The sequence below is a fragment of the Myxocyprinus asiaticus genome, chromosome 19 (genome assembly GCF_019703515.2).
Source record: "Myxocyprinus asiaticus isolate MX2 ecotype Aquarium Trade chromosome 19, UBuf_Myxa_2, whole genome shotgun sequence".
NCBI classification, from domain to species: domain Eukaryota; kingdom Metazoa; phylum Chordata; class Actinopteri; order Cypriniformes; family Catostomidae; genus Myxocyprinus; species Myxocyprinus asiaticus.
Window position 1 is genome coordinate 28,303,723 of NC_059362.1, and position 13,363 is coordinate 28,317,085.

The 13,363-nt window shown below is 39.1% G+C and overlaps 1 protein-coding gene across 3 annotated transcripts in view; it reads right to left on the minus strand.

Annotated features, from left to right (window-relative positions):
* Nucleotides 1-13,363, minus strand: part of LOC127410079 (chromatin-remodeling ATPase INO80-like) — a 67,976-nt gene that overhangs the window by 53,594 nt on the left and 1,019 nt on the right. For 2 of the 3 annotated variants that reach the window (XM_051645133.1, XM_051645131.1), the window contains exons 2-14: nucleotides 10,297-10,352; nucleotides 9,301-9,475; nucleotides 7,566-7,726; nucleotides 7,416-7,483; nucleotides 6,669-6,815; nucleotides 6,465-6,585; nucleotides 6,161-6,363; nucleotides 5,995-6,048; nucleotides 2,378-2,581; nucleotides 2,097-2,295; nucleotides 1,901-1,968; nucleotides 1,573-1,776; nucleotides 1,360-1,440 (exon numbers count right to left, since the gene is read on the minus strand). In XM_051645133.1, the coding sequence (XP_051501093.1) occupies nucleotides 1,360-1,440; nucleotides 1,573-1,776; nucleotides 1,901-1,968; nucleotides 2,097-2,295; nucleotides 2,378-2,581; nucleotides 5,995-6,048; nucleotides 6,161-6,363; nucleotides 6,465-6,585; nucleotides 6,669-6,815; nucleotides 7,416-7,483; nucleotides 7,566-7,726; nucleotides 9,301-9,443 (1,653 nt within the window). In that variant the 5' untranslated portion in view covers nucleotides 9,444-9,475; nucleotides 10,297-10,352. The remainder of the gene's footprint in view (nucleotides 1-1,359; nucleotides 1,441-1,572; nucleotides 1,777-1,900; nucleotides 1,969-2,096; nucleotides 2,296-2,377; nucleotides 2,582-5,994; nucleotides 6,049-6,160; nucleotides 6,364-6,464; nucleotides 6,586-6,668; nucleotides 6,816-7,415; nucleotides 7,484-7,565; nucleotides 7,727-9,300; nucleotides 9,476-10,296; nucleotides 10,353-13,363) is intronic. The other variant, XM_051645132.1, reaches the window with a different exon arrangement.

Here is a 13,363-nt window from a genome sequence, read left to right on the forward strand (position 1 = left end):
CAAGTTTTATAAACCCTGTGACCTTGGTATGATATTATGATGGTAGGGCTGGGTGATGTATCTTAATAATATAGCAATATTTTCCAGCCTTTTGACGATATTCAAAATACCTCGATATTGATGTATTTGCTCTGAAATAGCTTAAAGGAATATTCCGGGTTCAATACAAGTTAAGCTCAATCGACAGCATTTGTTATAATGTTGATTAATGAGGGTGTAACAATTCATCGATCTGGATCGATACATCGATCAACTCACCAACGATATGATGTCATCGATTCAACGCATTAACATCAATGTATATATATTTTTTAAGATGCACCTTTATTTTATTTAAAAATTCTCATTCCAGCCACGTCCGTATTCATTTCCGTCAGGCAATGCAGAAACCTTATGATATTCATCTTGCTTCTTAAGTACTAAATACGCTTCTCATGTAGGACACGGGAGTGACTGAAGCCTGAAGTTGTGCTGTGCAATCTCCGGTTACTGGATAGCGCAGAGCGGCTCACACGTGCGATTAAATCGGGCTTCCCACATTTGAATTCTACATGAGAATTTTCTATTTTAAAGCACTATGGAGCAATTCAACCAATTAAAATGGCTAAACAGCCGCAATATTCAGAACAGTGCTGACAAGGGAAAGACAATAAACCTGCCCTGCCCCAACATCAATTACAAGACTTTTCACATCTACACATAAACACCCTTACTAACATGTATCACAGTAAACTGCAGTCAACTACAACAGCGATGGTCAAAAAATGTTTACAAAACAGGCACTGTTTGCCAACATCGCTCGACGCGAGTGCCGCATACTGATAATTTATGTAAAAAATGCGAGGATGAATCTCAGTTGCCTCTGCATCTGAGACCGTTAATCCATGCATCTTATCACGTGGCTTGTTGAGCATGTTATCGCGGACACCTAGCGTGTGTGGAGGCTTAACGCTATTCTCTGCGGCATCCACACACAACACACCATCCGCCCCACCGAGAGCGAGAACCATATTATAGCGACCACGAGGAGGTTACCCCATGTGACTCTACCCTCCCTAGCAACCGGGCCAATTTGGTTGCTTAGGAGACCTGGCTGGAGTCACTCAGCACACTCTGGATTTGAACTCGCGACTCCAGGGGTGGTAGTCAGCATCTTTACACGCTGAGCTACCCAGGCCCAATATTCTTTGGATTTTGAAGTAATATTTTTTTTTCTGAACACAGCAAATACTGAACCGTACTGAAACAGTGACCCTAAAACTGTGATACAAACTGAACCGTGAGAAATTTGAACCATTACACCCCTAGTTAATATTGTACAGCCCTAGATCTTATAAGTGTTCTGATGGTATTGCTTACCTCTGCCAGATGAGCTAGCAAAGCTATGCTCTGAACTGTCTTTCCAAGTCCCATCTCATCTGCCAGAATGCCATTAATGCCCTGTGAGAGACAATAGGACAGAGAGACATATGTTATCCTAATCTTTATACTCTATAAAGATATGGTATATGCATATATATGCATGAGAGTCAGAGACAGTATTTGATTACAATAAATTTGATCACCACATACCTGTTCATACAGATTGGCCAGCCAGTTCATGCCTTTGAGCTGGTAGCCCTTGAGTTTCCCATTAAACATGGTGGGCTGGGGGATGTCTTCACCTGCTTGAATAGATGGGTTTGATAAGCTGTAGCTCTCGCCAAAGCCAGACATACTAGTTGCATGCAGAGAGGCACAGCGACTGTCCTTTGCTTCCTCATCAAACAGTCTGGTCTACGGAATAAAGAGAAGATAATTCAAATAGTTAATTGACAGTGAAAGTCAGAAATCAGGAAGTGAACGTGTAATAAAGGAAAGCAAACATTTAAATGATATTGATCTTCAGACTGCCACTTACCCTGGCTTGGTGGATCTGGTATGCCTCTTTTGCATTCTTAAGGGCCTGAGACTTGTAATATTCATTATCTGCAAGAAAAAAGTATGGAACATGAATTCCAAAGCACATGATTCTAAAGCCCAGTATGTAAAAATGCATTTTCATAAGATCCACATAATAAACTGATACATTTATCTGAGAGAGTGTAAGGGCTAACCATAGTCCTCCTGACCAACATTGACCATAACCCCTCCACCAATGTCAATCTGTTGCTGGGCGGTGTTGTCTTCAAGCTTGTGTAGGATGTCGTCTTGCGTGCTGTCGCCCCCTGCTGTATTCTGCTTGCCCCCCATGAAGTGAGCATACAGCTCTGTTTGGGTGATAAGGAAGTTCAGCTTCCTCTGTTGCCGCTTAGCCTGATGGGACACACAGGAGGAATGGTCAGGAAGTGCTTCTCAGTGAATTGTGGGTTGTGATGTATAGTGTCTGCATTGATACCTCTCGCATCTCCTCGTCCAGTTTACGTTGCTCGAGAGCCTCTTTCTCAGCGCGCTTACGATGCTCCTTCTCCACCTTCTCGTACTTCTTCCAGTACAGCAGCATCTCTTTAGTGAGGCGGCGTGCCCGTGGCAATGTCTCTTTGCAGTTTCTCTGTGCCTGGATCGCAGCCCTCCGAACCTCACGCATACACTGATGGGCCAGCTGGATACGAATACACATGCTAACACTCAACAAACATCTTCAAAAATATCCATGAAGACTATAACATACAGTGGGCTCCAAAAGTCTGAGATCTAGGGTTTAAAATCTTAAATAACCTTAAATTAACAGAGGTTTTAGGATTTTTAAAACATTTCAAGAACTACTTAAAGGGATAGTTCACCCAAAAGTGAAAATTATCTCATTTACTCACCCTCATGCCATCCCAGATGTGTATGACTTTTCTTTCTTCTGCTGGATACAAATTATAATTTTATTAAAATTATCTCAGCTCTGTAGGTCCATACAATACAAGTAAATGATGGCCAGAACTTTGAAGGTCCAAAAGCAGCATAAAAGCTATCCATACGACTCCAGTGGTTAAATCTATGTCTTCAGAGGCGATATGATAGGTATGGGTGAGAAACTAATCAATATTTAAGTCTTTTTTTTACTATAAATATCTACTTTCACTTTCTTCTTCTTTTGTTTTTGACGATTCGCATCCTTTGTGCATATCGCCAGCTACTGGGCAGGTTTTTTTCAGGAATTTATAGTGAAAAAGGATTAACAGTTGAAGTCAGAAGCTTACATACACTTAGGCTGATTTAATATTAGCAAACTATCATAATCATATTTTTTGATTGAATACATGGATTGGTTAATTTTTAAAAAGCCAAAATGTGACAAATGGTGAAAAACTAATCAAATATAATTAGTAAAATTTATATTTTCGCAGTGTACCTAGTTAGAAGGTCCCATGTATAATTAACCGCATTAGCTGGGAGATAATTTCTTTCATATGTAAGCAAAAGGGACATTATTACTGAAATATACCCATATGAATTGATATCAAATTTAATCTAAATTGAATCTGGAAATCTGTATTAATACCCAGCCCTAGCAGCCACTATGGAAAACAGTTTTCTATGATTCAACGGCCCAGAGTCAATTATTCCTCTTACACCATGTTTACCGCATGTACATTTGAGGTCAGATGTTTACATACCCTTAGGTAAAAGTCATTCAATCAAATTTTTTAACAACTCCACAGATTTAATATTAGAAAACTTAGCAAACTAAGTAATTTAGGACATCTACTTTGTGCATGACACAAGTAATTTTTAAAACAATTGTTTACAGACAGATTGTTTCACTTTTAATTGACTATATTACAATTCCAGTGGGTCAGAAGTTTACATATACTAAGTTAAGCAGCTTGGAAAATTCCAGAAAATGATGTCAAGCCTTTAGACAATTAGCTTCTGATAGGAGGTGTACTGAATTTGATGTGTACCTGTGGATGTATTTTAAGGCCTACCTTCAAACTCAGTGCCTCTTTGCTTGATATCATGGGAAAATCAAAAGAAATCAGCCAAGACCTCAGAAAAAAAATTGTGGACCTCCACAAGTCTGGTTCAACCTTGAGAGCAATTTCCAAAAGTCTGAAGGTACCACATCTGTACAAACAATAGTACGCAAGTATGTGAGTGGTGGTGACGTAGTGGGCTAAAGCACATAACTGGTAATCAGTTGCTGGTTCAATCCCCACAGCCATCACCATTGTGTCCTTGAGCAAGGCACTTAACTCCAGGTTGCTCCAGGGGGATTGTCCATGTAATAAGTGCACTGTAGGTCACTTTGGATAAAAGCATCTGCCAAATGCATAAATGTATAAGTATAAACACCATGGGACCACGCAGCAATCATACCGCTCAGGAAGGAGACACATTCTGTCTCCTAGAGATGAACATAGTTTGGTGCGAAAAGTGCAAATCAATCCCAGAACAACAGCAAAGGACCTTGTGAAGATGCTGGAGGAAATAGGTAGACATGTATCTATATCCACAGTAAAACGAGTCCTATATCAACATAACCTGAATAGCTGCTCAGAAAGGAAGAAGCCACTGCTCCAAAACCGCCATAAAAAAGCCAGACAGTTTGCAAGTGCACATGGGGACAAAGATCTTACTTTTTGGAGAAATTTCCTCTGGTCTAATGAAACCAAAATTGAACTTTTTGTAGGAAAAAGGGTGAGGCTTGCAAGCTGAAGAACACCATCCCAACCGTGAAGCATGGGGGTGGCAGCATCATGTTGTGGGGGTGCTTTGCTGCAGGTGGAATTGGTGCACTTCATAAAATAGATGGCATCGTGAGGAAGGAAAATTATGTGGATATGTTGAGGCAACATCTCAAGACATCAGCCAAGAAGTTAAAGCTTGGTTGCAAATGGGTCATCCAAATGGACAATGACCCCAAGCATACCTCCAAAGTTGTGGCAAAATGGCTTAAGGTCAACAAAGTCAAGGTATTGGAGTGGCCATCACAAAGCCCTGACCTCAATCCAGTAGAGATTTTGTGGGTAGAACTGAAAAAGCATGTGCGAGCAAGGAGGCCTACAAACCTGGTTACACACCAGTTCTGTCTGGAGGAATGGGCCAAAATTCCAGCAACTTATTGTGAGAAGGTTGTGGAAGGCTACCCAAAATGTTTGACCCAAGTTAAACAAAATAAAGGCAATGCTACTAAATACTAACAAAGTGTATGTAAACTTCTGACCCACTGGGAATGTGATGAAAGTAATAAAAGCTGAAATAAATCATTCTCTCTACTATTATTCTGACATTTCACATTCTTAAAACAGTGATCCTAACTGACCTAAGACAGGGAATGTTTTCTACAATTAAATGTCAGGAATTGTGAAAAACTGAGTTTAAATGTATTTGGCTAAGGTGTATGTAAACCTCCGACTTCAACAGTAAATATTGATTTAACCACTGGAGTTGTATCGATTACTTTTATGCTGCCTTTATGTGCATTTTGGACCTTCAAATTCTGACCACCATTCACTTGCAATTTATGGACCTACATAGCTAAGATATACTTCACTATATCCTATATGTACTCTACTGAAAATCTTTGTTTGTGTTCAGGAGAAGAAAGTCATACACATCTGGAATGGCATGAGACTGTGTAAATGATGAGAACATTTTCATTTTTGAGTGAACTATCCCTTGATTCTGCACTATTTCTAGGTCACTAATGAACCAAGCAAGTTTGAGGTGTTGACATGTTAACTCCTTTGTACAAAAGATCAGATTTCCTTGCTTCCATTGAAGTACACAAGATGCTCTTTGGAACATTCAATAGATTTTGCACAAACATGTGGAGTCCATGCCAGTGCATGCTGTCGTTAAAGCAATAGGGGACATACCAAATACTAAGACATTCTGAAATTCATGCAATCTTTCCCAACTTTTCATTCAAATTGTTATGCTGGTAATATAATTTGTAATTATTTTTTTTAGATATATGTATAAAAATAGAAAAAAATGCAGAATAGAACAATTTTCACTAGTGGTCTCAGACTTTAGGATGGTATACAAAATATATGTATTTAAATGTACATTTCTTACCTTCCTAGCATTGGTTGAAACAAAGTTCCTTGCTGAGACTTTCTGTTTAAATGCCTGAAAGGAGACAATGAATATGTAGATTGAGACAGGGACAGTAGAAATCGGTATTGTCTATGCCACAAAACTCAAGGTGAATGAAAATATTGGCCAAAGAAAATGGTTATACCTTTGGGATTTCTTTTTTGGCAATAGTGAGCCAGACCTTTCGTCTTCGAGCATTTAGCTGCTCAATGGTTAAGTGCTTCTTTTTAATCATGGGAAGAGGTGCATCATGGGAAAACTTGGCAAAGATTTTAATGACATGTGGCCGACCCTCCATGGAGAATTCCTCTCCTCGTTTCTTCTTCTTTTTCATCTTTTTTAACTTGGCTATAAAAGCAGAGGAAGGATATAGGAGTGTTCGTATAATCAGAAAACATTTACTGTAACCAGCACTGCTAACAAAATCCTCACGTCTCCTTTACGCTTACCCTTACATTTCTTGTCTTCCTTGATTTTCTTTTTCTTGACGCCCAATAGATGGCGCTGCTGCTCGTAGAAAGGATCATGTGTGGACAGGAGGCCTGTGCTGTAGTGTTGATAGTGCTGCAGCTGTGAACACACACATACATATTACAAACCATTTCCATGAAGCTATTCATGGAGCTATCCCAAGCTCTGTGAGCATGTCCTACCTCTCGATCAGAGTGGAACTTGCTCTGGTGGAGTTTTCTGAACTTGTGTAGGCGCATCATGTCCTGCAGCTCTTCCCGTGACAGTGTGAAGCCAGAGTCGTCCGAGTCTGTGTCTGAATCTGTGGTATCATCGCTTAGCAAGATGCCCTGTAATTCACAAACAATCTCCCTAACATCAGACTGCTTAGCAATAGACATGAAAGAGAAGATGAATCCATTCCCTTGATCATGTTTACATTCCTAATATTAAGATCTGTCTCAGATTATCTGATCACAGCACTAAATACAGGTGTAAATGAGTTCCAAAATGTTTTGTATCGGTTCACTCTAACAACATTTGGGGGGAGTCGAAAACACATCTGATCGCATTTGTAGTCTAAATGCTATCCATCCTGATGCGTCCCAGACAACATTAAAGGTCCACCTACCCACCTGTCAATCAAACATTGTAAAAATTAGGCTTTAAACTTTTCTGGTTATGTGCACATTTAAAATAAAATAACTATCTAATCGGTAAATCTTATTTACTATAAATCTCATAAAATCTCATAAAAAGGGTTTATAAAATCAGAAACCCTCTCCTTGAAATCTGCATTTAAAACCATGTTACTACCGGACATAAACAGGACCTAATTGCTGCACTGTGAATAATTTTTTTGTTTTATTTTTGCTTTTTATTTTGAAGAGCAAGGATTTGATTTGGGTAAAGCTGGTCCTAGAATCATTACTGCAGCACTTTTTCCATACCTTCAGCCATTTCCTGCTCTTCTTCAGCTTGGAGAAGTTATACAGACTGGCCTTGTCATCTTTGGGCTCTGTGGATAACAGTTTGAGCTTTCACATGCTATATAACTAATGTATACATGAGTGAGGGGGTTAGTTCATCAGGTACTGCACCTGGCAGCAGAGCTCCATTGAGAGTTTCACACACTGTTTCTCCATCTCTGCAGGAATCCTTGGTCTCGTCCTCTGGGTTGATGTGACCTTCTTTCACTGCCAGCAGTGGGTTAGATGAGGCCAGAGAAGACCCTTCGCACAAACCATCATCACTGTCATCACTGAAATAGAGAAGCACACACACAAACTTGAAACAAATCGCCACAGGTCTTCTGCCCAGGCTGACCGAGTATTTCCAAGAAAACATCTACCGTTAGCTTTGGGAATTTTTGGGAATGGAGAAAAACATTCTAAAACAAATAATAAAACAGCCAAGAATCACAAACAGGGTTGGGACATCAAGACTGTCATGATATGAATTTCATAGGGGTCTGTATGTCTTTGAGAACTACATGATATACACTGATCAGCCACAACATTAAAACCATCTGCCTAATATCATGTAGGTCCCCCTCGTGCCACCAAAACAGCTCTGACCCATCAAGGCATGGACTTCACAAGACCTCTGAAGGTGTACTGTGGTATCTGGAACCAAGACGTTAGCAGCATATCAGCAGCAGTGGTTTAAGTCCTGTAAGTTGCGAGGTGGGGCCTCCATGGATCGGAATTGTTGGTCCAGCACATCCCATAGACGTTAAATAGTATTGAGATCTGGGGAATGTGGAGGCTAAGTCAACACCTTGAACTCTTTGTCATGTTCCTCAAACCATTCCTGAACAATTTTTGCAGTGTGGCAGGGCGCATTATCCTGCTGAAAGAGGCCACTGCCACAAAGGAACACTGTTGCCATGAAGGGGTGTACGTGGTCTGCAACAATCTTTAGATTGGTGGTACGTGTCAAAGTAACATCCACATGAATGCCAGGACCCAAGGTTTCCCAGTAGAACATTGCCCAGAGCATCACAATGCCTCTGCCACCTGCCTTCTAACCATAGTGCATCCTGCTGCCATCTCTTCCCCAGGTAAACCACACACCTGGCCGTCCACATGATCTAAAAGAAAACGTGATTCATCAAACCAGGCCACCTTCTTCCATTGCTCCATGGTCCACTTCTGACACTCACATGCCCATTGTAGGCGCTTTCGGTGGTGGACAGGGTTCAGCACAGGCACTGACCGGTCTGTGCTATGCAGCCCCATACGCAGCAAGCTGCGATGCACTGTGTGTTCTGACACCTTTCTATCATGGCCAGCATTACGTTTTTCAGCAATTTGTGCTACAGTATCTCTTCTGTGGGATCAGACCAGATGGGCTAGCCTTCGCTCCCCACGTGCATCAATGAGCCTTGGGCGCCCATGACCCTGTCGCCAGTTCACCGGTTGTCCTTCCTTGGACAACATTTGGTAGGTACTAACCACTGCATACCGGGAACTCCCCACAAGACCTGCCGTTTTGGAGATGCTCTGACCCAGCCTTCTAGCCATCACAATTTGGCCCTTGTCAAAGTCGCTCAGATCCTTCCACTTGCCCTTTTTTCCTGCTTCCAATACATAAAATTCAAGAACTGACTGTTCACTTCCTGCCTAATATATTCCACCCCTTGACAGGTGCCATTGTAACAAGATATATATATATACACACACACACACACATACACATTTTCAGACTTTTAATAGGAATTTACACATCACATGTTTTACTACAATGAATCTAAACAGGGACTTAGAATCAAATTTTCCCAAATACTTATAAAGGGTATACAAAAGACCATAGATTTAGGATTTAAAAGTGTACCTCGAAATGTTCTGGTTAAAAATAGCAGCAGTCTGCCTTAGAAAGTTGTCAAGGCGGAGGGATCGCTCAAGGTACTGCAGGTGAAGTGGTTTGGCCAACTTTGAGCATGTGGCATCTCCCACACCATCCTGCTCTGAGGCCATAGGTAGAGGTACAGAGGCCAAAAAGGCAATCACTGCAAAGTACCAAAAGTGTTTTAGTTACATAGTGTTCTCTCCCACACATACAACTTAGAAGTGCAAGGTCATAAATCCTTAAAGGAATAGTTCACACAAAAATGAAAATTCTCTCATCATTTACTCACCCTAATTTAATGGTGCCCAGAATTTTGAAGCTTCAAAAAGCACATAAAGGCAGCATAAAAGTAATCCATCTAGACGATTCATAATTCAAGTCTTCTGAAGCGATCCAAAAGGTTTTGGAAATGTAACTTATTTTTACTCAAGGCACAATCATGATTTCAAACTTGACTACATTTCCTAGTGTTTAATGCATGTGTAGAGCACTAGATGTTTATAGGAAGTGTAATCAAGCTTGATATCATGATTGCCAATGAGACTGCTGGTGTCAAGTAAAAAAAATTTTACATTTTGGTCTGTTCTCATCCAAAATTGATTATTTGCTTACGATGACATGGATTACACCACTGGAGTCTTATGGATTACATTTATGCTGTCTTTATGTGCTTTTTTGAGTTTCAAAATGTTGGCCACCATTAACTTGTATTGTGTGGACCTACAGAGCAGAGATATTCTTCTATAAATCTTCGTTTGTGTTCTGCAGAAGACAGTCATACACATCTGGGATGGCACGAGGGTGAGTAAATGATGAGAAAATATTCATTTTTGGGGGAACTATTCTTTTAACTAAAAGTCAGGTTATAAAGATAATCAGAATGCTATGAAAATGTCTACCAAGAACATGGAAAATATGCTCTGTTTTTAGACAATGATGGAAATACTGTGGTGAAAACATAACACCACCGAAAAACAGTACCTTTGGAGAGTAAGACTTCATAATGCACACTGTACAATGTCCCGCAAGTGATAAATCTGAAATGGAAAGGGATTTGATAATGACTTAAGCATTTACAGGGACACAATTCACAATTTTAATTTTGGTTTGAAAGCTGTCTGCTCTTCTACAAGAAAATAAAAATTGAAATGTAGAAAAAATTTTACAATAATTAAAAAGTCTAACTCTAAATATTTAAAACTGGATGACAAGTGTTGCAGCCAATCATTGTAATTCATATTAGAAAATTAGAAAAGTAATTATTCAGCTATGTATATCAATCATTATTTTACAGCATTACACAAATGCATGTACACATGGGGATACTGGAGGAGACTGAAAGATAATGAGGTGGTTTGAGCCGTATACATTTGATAGGCATAATTAATAATACTGAATGTATTTCATTATCAGAGCAGGATGTGGCCTCTTTAGGACAACAAAGCTGCTGATCAATATGATAACAGCAGATCTGTCATCTCAAGCTTGTGCATGGCATTGCTTGCTCTGGGATTTTCATTTTCATTGCATGTGTTTAAGATTGTGCTCAACAATATGGATGTTCCAATGTCCCAGGACCAGTGTGAAAGTTCCAGGCCAGTTAACGGAACTGTCACTTGCCTTGCTCTATTCGGCCAGATATTATTACATTATTTGTTTTAATTTTTGTGTTTTTTTTTTTTTTTTTAAGGAAATGATTAATAAAAATATAAAAATATTATTTCTGACATATTAAGTAATGTTGCTAAAAAAAAATCAAATGTATTGTTATTAATAGAATGTTTTATTAAATGTGTTGTGGGGTCAGTAAAAGTATGTCCAGGGCAAGTACAAAATTCCTTATTAAAATAGTGATCAGCTCATCCTCAGTCAAACATAACCCACCACAAAAACTTCAGAAATTAGTCACTATGTCTGATTTTGAGGCAATTGATGGCAAACCCTGGAAGAAATAGTACAGCATCTTAAAACGTCGACCTGCTATCTTGACACACTCCCCACTTCATTTTTCAAAAATGTGTTTAACTATCTGAAAAAAGATCTGTTAGAAATAGTCAATGCCTCACTCCTTTCAGGCACATTTCCAAAGTCCCTAAAAACTGCAGTTGTCATGCCCCTTCTAAAAAAAGAGTAATCTGGATAACTCAATATTAAACAACTACAGTCCAATCTCAAATCTTCCTTTTATAGGCAAGATCATTGAAAAGGTTGTTTTCAATCAGCTGAACAAATTCTTAAACTCAAATGGCTTCTACAATTTCCAGTCTGGTTTCCGACCGTATCACAGCACAGAGACGGCGTTCATAAAGATACTTAATGATATTCGGCTAAATACTGATTCAGGCAAAATATCAGTGCTAGTATTACTAGATCTCAGTGCTGCCTTTGACACTGTTGACCAACATTCTCCTAGACAGACTGGAAAACTGGGTAGGGCTCTCTGGGACAGTCCTCAGCTGGTTCAGATCATTTCTAAATTGGAGGGGTTACTATGTGAAAATAGGCAACTATGAATCTGAGTGGACATACATGACGTGTGGAGTCCTACAAGGCTCAATTCTTGCACTGCTCTTGTTCAACCTATATATGCTCCCACTAGGACAAATTATTAAAAAGAACCACATTGCAAACCACAGCTATGCAGACGACACCCAGATTTACATAACCTTATCACCAAATGACTACAGTCCCACAGACTCAAGTGCATTGATGAAATCAACAGTTGGATGTGCCGAAACTTCCTTCAGTTAAACAACGACAAGATACAGGTAATTTTATTTGGCAACAAAGGCGAAATTCCCAAGGTGATCACACCTTGACTCCAAGGGCCTAAAGACAAAAAATCAAGTCAAGTATCGTGGTGTCATTTTGGAGTCAGACCTTAGTTTCAGTAGTCAAATCAAAGCAATAACTAAATCAGCCTACTATCATCTAAACAATATAGCGAGAATTAGATGTTTTGTATCCAGTCAAGAGTTACAGAAACTTGTTCATGCATTCATCACCAGTAGGGTGGACTACTGCAATGGACCAAAAAGACCATTAGACACCTGCAGCTCATTCAGAATGCTGCTGCCATGATTCTAACCAGAACCAAATTCTAATCTGAGCAAATTATTCCAGTCCTCAGGTCTTTACACTGTCTTCCAGTTACATTTAGAATTTACTTTAAAGTACTATTACTCGTTTATAAATCACTCAATGGCATAGAACCTAAATACATTGCAGATATACTTGTTGAATATAAATCTAACAGACCTCTCAGATCATTAGGATCACATTAGTTAGAAATACCAAGGGTTCACTTAAAACAAGGTGAGACAGCATTTAGCTATGATGCCACCCGCAGCTGGAACCAGCTTCCAGAAGAGGTCAGGTGTACTTCAACAGTAGTCACATTCAAGTCTAGACTGAAAACACGTCTGTTTAGCTGTGCATTTATTCACTGAGCACTGTGCTGCACTTACTGATTGCACTGCATCATTTATTTCTGTATTCCTTTTTATTCTTTTTAATAATTTTATTATTATTTTTATTTATTGTATTACTTTTTCTTATTATTTCATGTTCCTAATTTGTTTTTACATTTATTTGTATGTATCTTGTATTTTCTTTATCATTTTTATGTAAAGCACTTTGAATTGCCATTGTGTATGAAATGTGCTATATAAATAAACTTGCCTTGCTTTGCCTTATTCTTGACCCCTGTAAAAATTAGTGCACTATTTTCTCAAAACTATCTAAAATATTATTTCCTTACAAATGCATGATGTTATGGAAAATGCACCTATGGATTTACACATGAAGTAATTCATCGCACTTCAAATCTAAAGCAATGCATAACATTGTAACTCATACAAAACAGTTGTATTTTCACAGAGCTGCAGTTCCCTAAACATACCCCAGGCACTGACATCACTCGTGTTTTGAAGTACCTACATTAAACTATTAACGATTTCCTGGTTGACACATATTTCAAAGGTTATGAGTTACTACTAATTAAACTATTCTCAGTTGAATAGTTTGGGTGTTTATTATGCTTTAATGC